The 15,345-nt window shown below is 30.2% G+C and overlaps 1 protein-coding gene and 1 long non-coding RNA gene across 2 annotated transcripts; both read right to left on the bottom strand.

Annotated features, from left to right (window-relative positions):
* Positions 1-1,033: 1,033 nt before the first annotated feature.
* LOC126878568 (uncharacterized) lies at positions 1,034-2,464 on the bottom strand. Its single transcript, XR_007695702.1, has 2 exons — positions 2,194-2,464; positions 1,034-1,208 (listed from the first exon to the last, which is right to left on the bottom strand). It is a non-coding gene; the product is annotated as an uncharacterized LOC126878568 (long non-coding RNA).
* Positions 2,465-11,237: 8,773 nt separating this feature from the next.
* LOC126893095 (uncharacterized) lies at positions 11,238-14,662 on the bottom strand. Its single transcript, XM_050663040.1, has 3 exons — positions 14,516-14,662; positions 12,173-12,563; positions 11,238-12,092 (listed from the first exon to the last, which is right to left on the bottom strand). Exons 1-3 carry the CDS (start codon positions 14,660-14,662, stop codon positions 11,605-11,607), a joined length of 1,026 nt encoding a protein of 341 aa, XP_050518997.1. The 3' UTR covers positions 11,238-11,604.
* Positions 14,663-15,345: the final 683 nt, after the last annotated feature.

Genomic DNA, 15,345 nt, shown 5'->3' with positions numbered 1-15,345 from the left:
TATCTTGAAGCTTTTCCAATTTGCAATTACCTGCCCTTTTCTTCAACTCGGTTATGAAATTATTGGTTGGTTGTCCTGGGTCTTGTTTGTAAGTAAAGAATTTATACCTTTCATATGCAATATTTTCTTTTCCTTGGAAGTGTACTTCAAACTTTTCCAATCAACATTTTAACTTATTTTTTTCGTCCTCTGCCATATGTTATTGGTATATAACAATGATACAAACCAAATACGTATGACGTAGATATATTAATATTGTGACATAACAGAAGCTCGAAACAAATGACAATAGATGAAAAGCCATATAATACACGGATTATACAACATATGATAGGAGCTCGAAACAAATGACAGTCAATGAAAAGCCCTATTGTAACAGTCTGAAGCCATTCCCTAATAACACAAAACATTCCATGAATGTTCCTAGAATGTACACACAGGACATTGAAAACATTCCTGGAATGTCCCCAAATGCACACGAATGTCCCTGGAAAGTCCCAGGAAAGTGCTGTGTCAGCATTTTAAATATTCTTAGAATGTTCTGTTGGAACATTCCATGAATGTCTACGAATGTTCTTTGGACATTCACAGTCTATTTTTTAGACTGACTGTCTTGTTGGAACATTCCATGAATGTTCTTTGGACATTCACAGTATATTTTTAGACTGAATGTCTTGTTAGAACATTCCATGAATGTCTACGAACGTTCTTTGAACATTCACAGTATATTTTTTAGACATTCACTGAAATATATCGTCAGTAATGTGACAATACCTCCTATATGTTTTTTCATGAGGTTTGCAGGAGACGAAAAACATTTTTTAAGGTCACTTTCTGTTTTCGTACGTATTCTGACTTTTTTTGTAGTAAATAGATAGTTGAATTTACTGCAAAACAAGTCAAAAAATATATGAAAACAGGAGGTGGCCGAAACAAGTTTTTAGTCTATCTTACAAATCTCTTGAAAAAAACAGATAGGAGGTATTGTCACATCAATGACGATATGTGGCCATACCAAATAATACATCCTTGATAGATATAAACATTTTTATTGCAAAAAATCTTTACATACATTTTTTAATGTAATTTACTGACATTCCTATATATTATAAAAAAATGTGTCACATTTGCTTTGTAAACCTTTCTTTTGCTTTTCGTAGCCACATATTCCTTTCTGGTTTTTTGTAGACCACTTCTCTCAGCTGATTCTAAAAGAAAATAAAATAAAAAGTAATTTAGAAAAAAAGAAAATAAAAAGAAATATTATTTACAGGTAATAATACGCATAAATAATAATAATAAAAAAATAAATATTAAATAATATTTAAATAAATAATAAATAATATTTAATAAATAAAATAATAATAATGAACATTTTGTATTTTGACAACGACATCCGATGTGGAAATAGAAACCTTAATAAAATTATTTTTTCAAGTAAATTGTGGCTTATTTCCCCATTAGAATAGTTAATTACAAAAAAGCCACCAAGAAATAGATTTTTCACAAACAAATAAGTATTTAGTATTCATTATATTTATTGTTTTTATTATTTACTTTAATGTCCTACTGGTACATTATTTGACAAATAATGACATTTCGAAGTCTGTTAAGGACGATATAACGCCCTTGGGCATTAAATTTAAATAACGACTTAGATACTGTCAAGTTGACAAATATCAACCTCAGTAAAACTATGGTTACCACAATTACGTTACTACTGTTACTGGTAAATGTACTTATTTAAAAACTAATCAATTCAAAATTCATTCAAATTTTTCATATAAAGAATAATTTAGTCAGACATTAAACGTTGAAGGCACCACAGGTATTATAATAATAACGCTTTCGGTCAACGTATATCCCTCAGGCCGAAGGCCCTTGTTAAAAACACCATTGACCTCAAGCGTTATTATCCTTATAATACCCTTGGTACCTTAATAACTGTAACATAAGATTATACCTTAATTCTTGTTTTCTATTTCTGATGTTTTTATTTATTTACATTGAATATTAATCTGTTTTGTTGTATAATCTAGTTCGCAATAATTATGTGATATATTTGACTTAAAATGAATTCAAAAATTTTTTGTAGTTGGGCAACAATGTCAACTTAGATCTCCGATGTAGATAATGAATTACAACAGTATCTATATTGTACGGACTGTATTATTAATTAGGTTATGCATATACCTGTGTGACATAAGCTATTGGAACAGCACAGTCTCTCAAACGAACAGATGAAAGTGAAGTTCTGTCAATATCTTTTTCTAAAAAGTGTTTTGAACATACTCCTCTATTAACAAATCTGATCTATACTTTATATCTTCTTCGCAGGATCTTCTGGAAAGCTAAAAATACAAAATATATGCATTACTAAGCATTATTAACAAATTTTAGTTTTAAATAAAAAATATGATTAATGAACTCACAAAAAACTGGCTAGTGATTTTAGTAGGTAATTTTTTTTGTTTTTGGCCAATTTTGCGAAAATTACAGTAATTATTAACTATTTAGTTATTATTTTTTTTTTGCCAATTTTCCCAAATTGGCAAAATTATTTACTAAAATCACTAGCCAGTTGTGTCTGAGACTCAGTAGTACCGAGAATGAGTTTAGCAAATCGACTATAATATTCTGTGTATTCATTAGTTGGTACTGCATATTATAGTGTGTGGTCTACCATCCTATTTATAAACGCATACATTAGCAAAAACGCAAAAAGAATTATTTTAGTTTTACAAATCCTTTTGTTATTATCTCTATTTACTGTTTTAGTTAGGAATAAGTGAAGTTTGTGGCTTATTCACAATTAATATTAAAATAATAAATGGATATGACCAATTATTAACTTATAAAATAAAATAATAATTCTTCTGATTTATGCCTTTTATTCACTTTGTTATATCTACGTTACTTAAAAGATTTTTTATGAATAGTATTATTAGGGTATTAATAGTATTAATTTATTTTCTGAAATACAGGACATGCCTTCGTTTACATATTTGCATACTAACCTTTTAATAGGGCTTTTCATTCAGTCATTTGTTTCAGCTTCTGTCATAATTGAAACGTTATTCCTGCAGATTTTTTTATCTACATTTTTTTCTGCTACTCCAACTGCGTTAAAAACAGGACACCATTTTATGCACTATGTTAATAATACTATTAAAGCTATTATAAAAGTATCCGAATTAAAAAAATATTCTTAAAAAGCACAAATAATACAAACAACGATCCACGGCAAGGCAGGGTGGCCAAGATGAAGATGCCAAGATGGCCGAAGCGAGGTCGTTGGTTGGTCGTTTTTAGTCACGTGATGCCCTCTCAAGCGCCATGCACAAAAATATATGCACGGCGAATTTGAAAATGAACGTAAAAGAAATAAATATAAATGCCTCTCTTGGGTTTTGCATAAGTTATAAGTATTTTTTTTATTAACAAAATCGCATTCCAAATTGAATATTCGCGAACAATAATTTTTATTACATTTGTATGTTTATAATATTGTATTAATTGAACTTGGGAAACTCTTTAAATTTGACATATTATTGCACTGTAGGCCTAAAATGTCACTTAGTTTGTCTGGTATGTTATAAGTAATGTTGTATCTGTTACACGTATGTATTATTTCGCAACTTAAAATATAGGAACATTGGTAGTATGTTCACAGAATGTATTATGGTAACATTCCAGGAATAATTTAAACAGATGTTCACCGAATGTTCCCTAAATGTCCAGGACATTCAAATATTGATAGAACTTTGGTAGTACATTCCTGGAATGTTGTGTGTTGTTAGGGTTGTTGCTTCTTTTATTTTCTCCATGTATACCTATTGCTTTGCCTGTTTCCTCATTCTTTATGATTAGTCTAGCATTTAAATACCCTATTACTATGAATAATTGTTTACAATCACCATTACATACCATTAATTTTAAGAAAATGTTTTTCTGATGAATTTTCATTAAGATTTATTTATATAAAGGATTCACCCCCATGTTATAGATATTACAATGGTATACATACCTATATTTTCAGGGTATAAAATTGCAATTGTATTTACATAAATCGCACTGTCTTTAGAATATGTATATTATAGTACCTATAATCTATTATAATTAAAAATATTTATTGTGATTATTTACAAATTTAGATACAATTTTATCTAGATTTATTAGATTGTAAAAATGAATTGAATTATTGTAACTTAATTGATTACTGTCCATTTCAGAAGTTTCCAAACTACTGGCAATCTCCACTGCTCCCTCCAAGTCTAGATTCCTGGTGCCTGGTGCCCAATAGTCTTGCTTGTATTCTTTTGGAACATAATCCAAAAACAAATTGGTTCCTTATGGCAGACTTTAGATGTGCTTGAAAATTGCAATTTATATAGAAATTATTGCACTGATTCTCCTTCTACTTGCCGTCTGCATTTAAATCTGTAAGTTTCAGCAATTTCCAAAGGAACAGGATTGTAAAATTGTTCATTTTTAACAACTTAGTCCTATATTTTATCTATCATCTGCTGGTTATACACATATTTTAGAAATATATACTCTACTTTTCCAAAAACTACTTTATATTTTATTTTTATGATCTATTTTTATTATATATCATTTTAATAGGTTAGGTAGGTACTTAAATCAAATCTTCTCTTTTTCTTTCCGTTTGTAATACAAACTTATCCAACAAACATAAAAGTATAAAATACTGTTTATACTCTTATATTATATTTGTGGGATAATACATGTTCTATACTTTTTAATCGATATAATACATATAATAACGACATCATTAATTCAATTTCTAATTATATTATGTATAAATATTATTCTCAATATGTATGTGAGTTGGTGTGTATATGAATAGGGTTGTATCCAGTTGTATCCAACTTGGCGATTATGCGTTTTCGTGACTATCTCTGTGTTACCGACATTTCACAGTTTAGGCGAATTGGGGGCGACCCATCTCGATTCCTCTCCTCTGTGTAGGTCTCCATAGTTTTTAGGTACAGTTAACGTCACTATTCCAAAACCAATCTTCAACTTAAGGGTATGTACGTGAACTGTAGAGTTTCTATTTTAATAGTATCTAGTTAAAATTTCCAAAGAAAGCAGTAAATTTTTTATAACTGTACTTAAAATAATCCATGTCAAAACTTACTTGGTAACCTGCCCTAAGAATTGGTTTTGTGTAATAATTTTTGAACTTGGGTACAAAATAACTACCACAAAGGATTAACTATACAAAAACCTTTATTTTAAGCAAAATTTCATTGCGCATACTGCCATAATTTTTAAATTAACTGTACCTAAAACTAAAAATTATAGTAAAAATCAGCAAACTAGGGATTTTTTTGATATTACTGTAACAAGTTGGCATTTTGTTAGTGATAAATTAGTTCGACTATCACTTAATAGATGAGAAAATGAGTTCACCTGTCATTTAGTAGATGGCGGCAGTGATGTATTAAATGTCGACAGATGCGCGTTTGCCGGATTTTAAAAAAGCCTGCAAATCATTGAAAACGAGTTTTGTAACCATGGAAATACGAATCACATGGTTTGTTTAGAAAAGTGGCCCCTTCCCCTCCCAGTAAATATTTTGAGCCTTGTTTGACTTTCAATTATAATTGTGTAACGTCACAGTGACTCAACAATACAAATATACCATTTCTATCCTTGGTACCCTGCAAGTTGTACAAATCGTGGTTGGAACTCAAAAAAGGCCCAAAATGTCTCGAAATGTTTACTGGGGGATTATACTGAGTTATTCACTTTTTGGCAAACTCATTTTTTTTATCCAAATCTTTATCTTTATCAAATAACTTACAAAGTAAGAAGTACTTTACCGAAAAAAATCTTTGCAAAAATATAGCTTATAAAAAAATGAAACTAAACGGTGTATAGGTATATGAAGTGTGTAGACCCAGTAGAAGCAGAGTTGTAGCTAATGAAAAATAGTTGTTATTCGTCAAATTTCAAATCGAATATTTCATCGTGAAATAACCAAAAAATTAAGCATTTTTCGTGTAAATATAATACAATGTTTTTAAAACAAGCTTCATTTTTATTTTTTATAAAAGTAACTATCATAAAAAGTAAGTAAGTTACGCTAAAAATAAAGTTGGTGTCTTTTTTTGTTAAAAAAAAAACAACGCAAAAATCAAAGGGACCAACATTATCTTGAGCGTAGCTTACTTACTTTTGATGTTAGAAATTTATTTAAAAAAACAAAACTAAAGCTTTTTTTATTAAACACTTTAAAAAGTTATAATAAGTTTTTACTTATTCTTATAGTTTTTAATAACATTCGAGTTGGAATTTGACGAAAAAGAACCTACTTTTCATTAGCTGCAACTGTGCTTCTACTGGGTCTACAGACTTGAATACACCGTTTGTTTCACTTTTTTATAAGCTACATTTTTGGAAAGCTTTATTTTTTTATATCAATCAAGATATATATGTCTGTTTTATTGACTATAATAAAGCTTTCGATAAAGTACGACATGAACAATTAATAAATGTCCTGAAATTAAAGAAGATAGACTACAAAGACCTCAGGATCATATCTAATAATTTATATAATAAGCAGCGAGCAAATGTACGTGTTAACGAACAGTTGTCAAAGGAAAATGAAATTAGACGTGGGATGACGTGAGACAGGGATGCGTATTGTCGCCTGTTTTCCTTAATGCCTACTCGGAAGAGATCCTAAAACAAGCTCTTGAGGGTAAAACAGCTGGAATAAAGGTGAACGGAGTTCCCATTAACAACATTAGATATGCGAATGACACTGTCGTCTTAGCCGAAAATATTGAAGATCTTCAGAGACTGGTTAACAGAATAGCGACATATTGAAAAGAATACGGTCTAACAATGAACATCAAGAAGACAAAATTTATAAGAATATCTAAAACTCAAAGAAATAACGAGAATCTCCTCATAAACGGAACCAACATCGAACGAGTAGACCAATATGCATATCTTGGAACAACGATCAACTCCACAAATGATTACTTCCAGGAGCTTAAAATTAGAATAGACAAGGCTAGAGCGAATTTTAACAAAATGAAAAAAGTGCTCTGCACAAGAGATCTAAGGTTAGAGCTAAGAGTAAGGTTGGCTAGGTGCTACGTTTTCTCGACTCAGTTTTACGGAATGGAAGCTTGGACCTTGTATGAGGCACCAATGAAAAAACTGGAATCATTCGAGATGTGGGTATATAGAAGAATTCTAAAAATATCATGGACAGAACACGTCACAAACAAAGAGGTTCTGAGAAAGATGAATAAAGAAATGGAAGTCTTAAATACAATCAAAACCAGAAATTGGAATATCTCGGACATATTACACGTGTAGAGATACAACTTGCTCCAACTCATTATGTAGGGAAAGATTCAAGGAAAAAGAAGCATAGGTAGACGCAGAATATCGTGGCTGCGCAACCTGAGAGAATGGTACGGATGTACATCAAATGAACTTTGCAGAGCAGCCGTCTCCAAAGTCCGAATAGCTCTGATGATTGCCGACCTCCGTCGCGGAGATGGCACTTGAAGAAAAAGACGAAAGCTTTGGAAGGAAACTCGGAAGATATTTTTGCTGTGAATATTTTTTCGATTAACTTACTTTTTGATTTATTTGCGAAAAACCGTAATATACTTTTTTTCTTTTACTGTTAGCTATGTATATGCCAAATCTCATGTCAATCCAAGCGGTTGTTTAAAATTCGGAGGTTTTGCAATATTTTACTGTGAGTAAATCTAACTAAAAACATTGTTATTGTAGTTGACGCTGTTTTTCAACTGACTTAGGTATTTTACATTTATTAGAAATACTGTTCTTATATGTAAATAAAAAAATATAAAAAAACATTTTTTAGGAAACGCTTTTATTTAGTTACGAGTGACTAAAATTAAAAATATTATAAAGAAATCAAATAAAAAGCAAAAAATAAAAAAAATTCAAACACATTCGTCAAAGAAAAGCGTGGGGCGAAAACCGTTTATTCGATGAAGATGCGCCCCACGCTTTTCTTTAACGAATGTGTTTGAATTTTTTTTATTTTTTGCTTTTTAGTTGATTTCTCTATAATATTTTTAATTTTAGTCACTCGTAACTAAATAAAAGCGTTTCCTAAAAAATGTTTTTTTTTATTTTTTACTTTTTAGTCTAAAGGCCGCGTCCCACCATCAAATAATTTGATCAAACTGGTTTGAGCAAACTGAAAGTGACAGTTAGTCACGTCACATCCTGAGTGTTCATTGTGGATAATAATGAAAAATTTTAATTTTAAATAAAGTACAAACAAGTTAGACAACTCAATACAAAAAATTTGATCAAACTAGACTGATAGTGAGAGCACAGATTTTTAGAATTTCAAAAAAACTGCAATTGTGACGTCACTTTGACGTACTTCCCGAGTTTGCTCAAACTGTTTGATCAAATTATTTGATGGTGAGACGCGGCCTTAACAGTTTTCAAAAATTAAAATATATCATGTTTATTAAAATATATGTATAAAACATAACATGATTAACAAACATGAAAATTAGTCGGAATCGGCAAAAAAATTTAATCTCTATTGTTTGTTTATGAAGCATAATGTAAACAATTAACGTAAAAAGCGAAATTATGTATAGTTCATATAACTAGCTACAATCTCTAAAACTTTCAAGTTTCTTCATTGTAAAAAACAAGGGAATTTAAGCATTTTCCATTAAAATCGTGTTTTTTATTTAAACAATTTTTTATTTAAACATAATTTTTTTTTATTGACTATTCGTGTATTGTTCCTGCGAATGCATATGTCTGCAAATTTTCATTCATTTTCATTGAAGAAAAGGCAGTCAAATTAACGTCTAAATATTTGACACAAACGATTGAACTAGAGAAAAGTGTTTAATAATAAATTACATACATTTTTCTTTTTTGTCAAATAATTTAATTAAAAAATTATTTTTGGACACCCTGTACAACTAATTATATAAATTTTTATATTACTGAATAAATAATTGAAATGACCTTTCAAATGAGCTATCACATATCCCCTATTGTCATTTAAAAAAATCATCGATTACGTCATCGCGCCCAGATGGATGACGTCACTAGTATGACATATATGCCAAAATATCGTAATTTAAAAATAAAAATCGACCTCTTTCGGGATTTTTCCTTAAAGTCGCCTTTTTACGAAAAAACGAATTTATTCCTTTCATTTGCATCGTACTGTATAAACAAATATAGGTATGAGTGTTCAAAATTTAAAACTTTATAGTTTATTTATGACGCATAACGTAAACAATTAACGTAAAAATTGAAATTATGTATAGGTGATCTCATTAGCTACAATCCGTAAAAGTTTCAAGTTTCTGCATTGTAAAAAACAAGTGAATTTAGGCCTTTTTCCATTAAAATCGTTCTTTTTTTATTTAAACAATTAATAAACATAAACAAAAATTTTTTGTTGTCTATTCGTGTATTGTTCCCGCGAGTGCATATGTCTGCAAATTTTCATTCATTTGCATGGAAGAAAAGGTAGTCAAATTAACATCCAAAGATTTGACGCAATCTATTGAACTAAATAAAAGTGTTTAACAATATTAAGATAACATGCTAAGAATTTATTTTGTATACAAAAATATTTTATTATATTATTATTCACAAGTTTATTTTCATATTTTCTACACCCTTTACTGCAAATTGGTGTAACTTACAAACAAGGTTGGGGTACAAGTGTACCCCAGGTAGCAATCCAGGGTTCAAGTCGCCTTTTTACGAAATAACGAATTTATTCCTTTCACTTGCATCGTACTGTATAAACAAATATATGAGTGTTCAAAATTTAAAACTTTATTGTTTATTTATGACGCATAACGTAAACAATTAACGTAAAAAGTGAAATTATGTATAGGTTATATCATTAGCTACCATCCGTAAAAGTTTCAAGTTTCTACATTGTAAAAAACAAGAGAATTTAGGCCTTTTTCCATTAAAATCGTTTTTTTTTATTTAAACAATAAACATAAACAAAAATTTTTTGTTGTCTATTCGTGTATTGTCACCGCGAATGCATATGTCTGCAAATTTTCATTCATTTGCATGGAAGAAAAGGTAGTCAAATTAACATCCAAAGATTTGACGCAATCTATTGAACTAAATAAAAGCGTTTAATAAATACCTAGTATTTAACTCGGTCTTCATTCTCTTGAGAATTAGCATAATCCCTTTTTAGATCATTGGGTATTTCCTAATTACTAACTAACATTATACCTGTATTTCAAACAATTGAAAATTTCTTTATCGAATTGAAATAAATATTTTTGTGCAGGTAAAGAATTAACTGAATACAAATACAAATATGTCTAAATAGGAAGAGAATCTAAATACAGATTTATAATATAATAGTAATAAAATATTTCCAAATGAATCAAAGTTTTGTATCTTTTAGTGAGAATTTTACCATTAGGTACATTATGAGAAAGCCTCCTTTGTTTTATTATAAAAGGTATTTTTTATTCTTTAGGGAGATTAGTAAAATTTTGTTTATATTACATTAGCTTTTTCTATTTCCATAATTTTCTAAACAAAAATGAATGAAGAGAAATATGATTACTTTTATTAAATTTTAATTTCAAAAATCAGTAAACGTTTGAAAGGATCTAATTAAAAATGTGTATGTATAGTAGGATATAGGATATACACTTTTTAGTTTTTAATACAACTATTTTCAGTACTTATAATTGTTAAAAAAAACACGTTTTTTCTTAATGATTTTTATTCAGACATTTTCTGTTTTTGTCAATAATTTTCGGTAAGAAACAATTATAGAAAAAACTATTGAGCCTTTCCACCATTCGAGCCCAAAGTTCTTCGTCTCGCTCAATTTTTTCAACAAATAGGGGCTCTGTATCGTTGACATATACTACAAAATAGCAGTAGTCCTTTCGGGCAATATTAAGCTGTCCTTGAATCTAAAAAATAAAATATTATATTTTCTAATATGTAAAATATTCTAACGATGTACCTGATACATGTAATAATGGTTCTTTTTTAACTGTAATGTACCATTTTTATTTTCCAGTGGCATGTTTTTTAGAGTCTCTACTGCCTCTAACAGAGACTTACTGACTTACCACTTTTATGCACCTTCAGAAGACACTTAATTTCCAACAAACTATTTTCATCTACAATTCCTGAAATAGTAACTATTATAATTTGCTTCAAAATATTAAAAAAATTTACGAAAACGTGTAATGTGTAGTGAAATTGAATGTGTACATTACCATCTGGAGTAGCAGCAAGGTGATTGTAAATATTGTCAATAAATATTCCACACTTCTGTACTTTTTTTTCAGGATTCAATGCCAAAAATCTTTGTCTTGCGACATCTTCCTTATCTTTTCCATAAAGCGTGTATTCATTATCCCAAGAGGGCGCAGTTAATGTTTTTATTAAATTTCTACAGCTTGTATTAGGCCTTCTTTTGCAAATAGATCCGAAATAGGAAGCTGTTACCCTATTTCTTTTAACTTGCCTGTAAAGAGCATTGTCCCATTGACCTACGGTTTGTCTTTCGATCTCCGGGATCTCTTCTGGTTGCACCTAAAATATCATTAGATTTATTTTCATTACAAAATATAAAAATCTGAAATTTACTTGTATGGTTTTTAGGATCCTAGAATGTTCCGACTGATACTCATTTTCTGTTAATGCTGGTTGTAAAGCGTGAGGACCATAATCAGTATTATTTTTAATGGCTCTGCGTCTTTTTTTTCGGTAATGTGAAACAAAATCCAGCTTTCGCTTAGATTTTAGTTCCACAGCCCGTTGGTTTTGTTTTATATTTCGTTTAAAATATTTTCCTGGAGACCTCTTTAAAATACTCCTCCACTCTTTTTCCTGCCATTCTACACCCTCGTTATAACGCAGACCTGAAATTGCTGAACGACACCTAAAACTACCCCTTCCAGAGAGGTTTAGCCTCTTGCCCGCATTAAATTTACATAGAATTGACATGTACATTTCAGCACGATTATTGGTTTCTTTGTCAATTAAGCGGTGACCTTTAGAAATAAGTCTCTGTAAAGAACCTGCAAATGAAGTTATGTAAAAAAGTGCAACTTATAAATATGTATAAAGACAAACTAATTAGAGTGCTTGTTACACTTACCATTTATATGAAAGTATAAGCCAGTATTTTTAACAGATGTCATCAAATGTGCATCTGATTGCTGCTCTGTACAGTACTGGTCGCTGCACATAGCATGGTTGCCAAAGACGTGGTCTATACTTTTCTGTAAATTCGATTTTAAGTTTTCCACATCCGAATAAGCAGCTGTATTAATGATTTTGGTGCAACAATTCTGCAGTTCTTTAATTTTATTGTTGGTTAGAAGTGCCCTAGCTTCTTTGTTTACAGTAGTATCCGCTTTAATTTTGTACAGAGCTTTTCCATAATTTTTAATCGCATGGTTGCAGCATTCTATTTTGGTTACATACTGTCCATAGGGAACCTCTTCACGAATTTTAGCATATACACTAGACTCTCCATCTGCTATAAACTGCAAAAATTTAAGTCCATGAAGAGTTTGGCTTTGCTTAAATCCTTCGACTATGATTGATGTCTCCATTGCAGTCGATGAGCCTTGCCAGTTTTTATAACAAGTGTGAATAGGTACAGGGTGTTTTTAGATTCATATCGGGCACATAATGAACAATACTTATTTCTAACTCCCAGATATATCAATTTTTTAGTTAGTTTTCCAATGATAACTGCCTAAAAAGTAAGATTTTTTTTATTTTTACCATAATCTGTTAGTTTTCTTATATTTATAACAGCTTATTAATTGCTATATTGGTAAATTGAAAGAGATTACGGAAAAACGGATATAGATGATACGGACAAAGCGGAACGGGTAACCCAAGGAAAATCAGAATAAGGACTAAAGCCAAAGCACAACGAAAAAACGTCAAAGTGGCCTTTCAAAGAATCAAAATAAACGACGAGGTATGGATATGGAATAAAGACCTAGATCAACTAGAAAAAATGGAATTCTTGTGATAAAAAGATAGCAAATTAAATAGATCATATTTTAATAGAGAAGAAGCATGCAAACAATATAATAAGTGTAAAAAGCACGAAAGGAGCGAAATGTAGCTCGTATCACTATTTGGTGAGAGGCCAATACAGAACCGATCATAACATACAGAAGAACAATAAAACAAAAAAAGAAATTGAAAAACAATTCAACATAGAACTATTAAAGGATATTACCACACAGAACAATTATGAACAAGGAATAACCAACAGACTAAACAGGGAACAAAAAACGTCAGATCCAGAAGAACAATGGGGAAACGTAAAAAAAGCAATCTTACACACAAGTAAGGTAACCCTAACGAAAACCAAGAGAAAACAAAAAACAAAATAATGGTATGATGAAGAATGTAAGAAGTAGCAGAAGCAATAAGAAAAGTAAGACTCAAAATCTCACAAATAATAAAGATGACAAGACAAGCACAATATAGCGTAGACAGAGAATTAAGAAAAATCATGAAAAAAAAGTAGAAGCAAAAAAGAAAATACAACGAGAACAAACTGAAAGAAATAGGCGAGAAATTCCAAAAAAAAGAAATAAGATCACTCGACCAGGAACCCAAAAAAAAAGGAAAAGAGGGTATCAGAAAAACAACCCAGACATGAGAGATGATAAGCATTTACAGATGATCTGATACTATTAGCAACAAGCAAAAAACAATTACAAAAGTTAATGAAAAATAAACGAAACCAAAAAGTTTGGACTTAAAATAAATGAAGAAAAGACAAAGTACCTATATGATAATAAAACAGATCCAAAAGAAAAAGGAAATAACATCATGTTGCAAATCGATGGAGAAAAAACATACTCGTTCAAAAGAGTCAAAGAAATGAATTACCGCGGAGCGAAAATAGATGAAAATGGTCGTGAGGAAGGGGAGATCAAGGCAAGAATAGCTAAAGGAAATCAATATTATGGAGCATTACGAACAATAATGAAATCCAAATTCGTATCAAGAAAAACAAAAATCAGAATTTATGACTGTTATCAGAACTACAGTAACATACGCATGCGCAACATGGATACTGGAAAAGTCAGAAACAGATCTTTTAGAACGATGGAAGGGAAAACTGCAAAAAGCATATATGAAGCATATATGAAGGTATGAAAACTGTGTGTGAACTGTACAAAAAGCCAACGATAACGACGACAATCAAAGCACAAAGAATACGGTATTTGGGATACATCGAAAGAATGTGAAAGAATGCCAAAAATAGTGTCTAAAAACAGTGTAATTAAATAGAATTTATAAGACTTATTATAAAAGAACTATTTATAAAATGTATAAAATGTAATCAGAAATGTAAACATTTTAGCCCTAGCCCTACGAGGCCTGTTAAGCTTAAGAAATAAATAGTAATTGTTATATTTATGTTAGGTTCTGTAAAATAATGAATATGAATAAATATACTTACAACGCCAGATGATGCATTATAACTATGTCCATAAGATCTGCGACTCCAGCCTCCGTCACAATACACAGTAGTCCATGGTATGCCATCAGAATCTAGTTGCCCTTCTGCTATAGCCAATTCTCTTTCCTTTTCACCAGCTTCTTCCATGGACTTCCATAATCTTTCTATCCACTTATCCCCTAGTTCAATTTCAATATTGTGGAACAATCGGTAAGGCATGGAAGGAATATCTAATGCACCTTTAAAAAATTCAATTAAACTAAATTTGTACTTTATTACCATATTATCACAAACCTAATAATCCTGTTAACTGTGTATATGTGCCACCTGTGGATAATGTGCCCCAAACGGCTCCATAATTAACAGCTGACAGCTTTATAACTCAAAAATATTAACTTTAGAGAAAAATTACAAAAGACCTTTTTTGTTTCCAATGATCAAAAGAACCTAAAATAATGTACCCGGGTTGAAAAAATTTATTTTTTTTTAATTTGTTTAAATTTTTTTTTATTAAATGTAGCTAAATAACTACGAAATTATGGTATTTATATGTAGGGAATATAACACGAAAAATAATCAGCATTTCTTAAGAACTTCAAAACGCAAAAATATACAGGGTGTTCCATTTGAAAAAAGAAAATTCATTAGATTCACAGAAAAACGGAAGTTCTGACAACAATGTAATTGTCACTATTATATAGGCCGCATTAGAAAACCCTTTGTCACCAAAATCTACAAAAGAAATCGTGCATGCCGTTTCCGAGATAATTGAGGCTTTCCATATATAAAACTCAGTCTGTGTAATATACTCCATTTAATAATACAAGGCA

This window comes from Diabrotica virgifera, chromosome 10 (assembly GCF_917563875.1).
Source record: "Diabrotica virgifera virgifera chromosome 10, PGI_DIABVI_V3a".
NCBI classification, from domain to species: domain Eukaryota; kingdom Metazoa; phylum Arthropoda; class Insecta; order Coleoptera; family Chrysomelidae; genus Diabrotica; species Diabrotica virgifera.
This window is presented reverse-complemented; position numbering and strand designations above follow the sequence as displayed.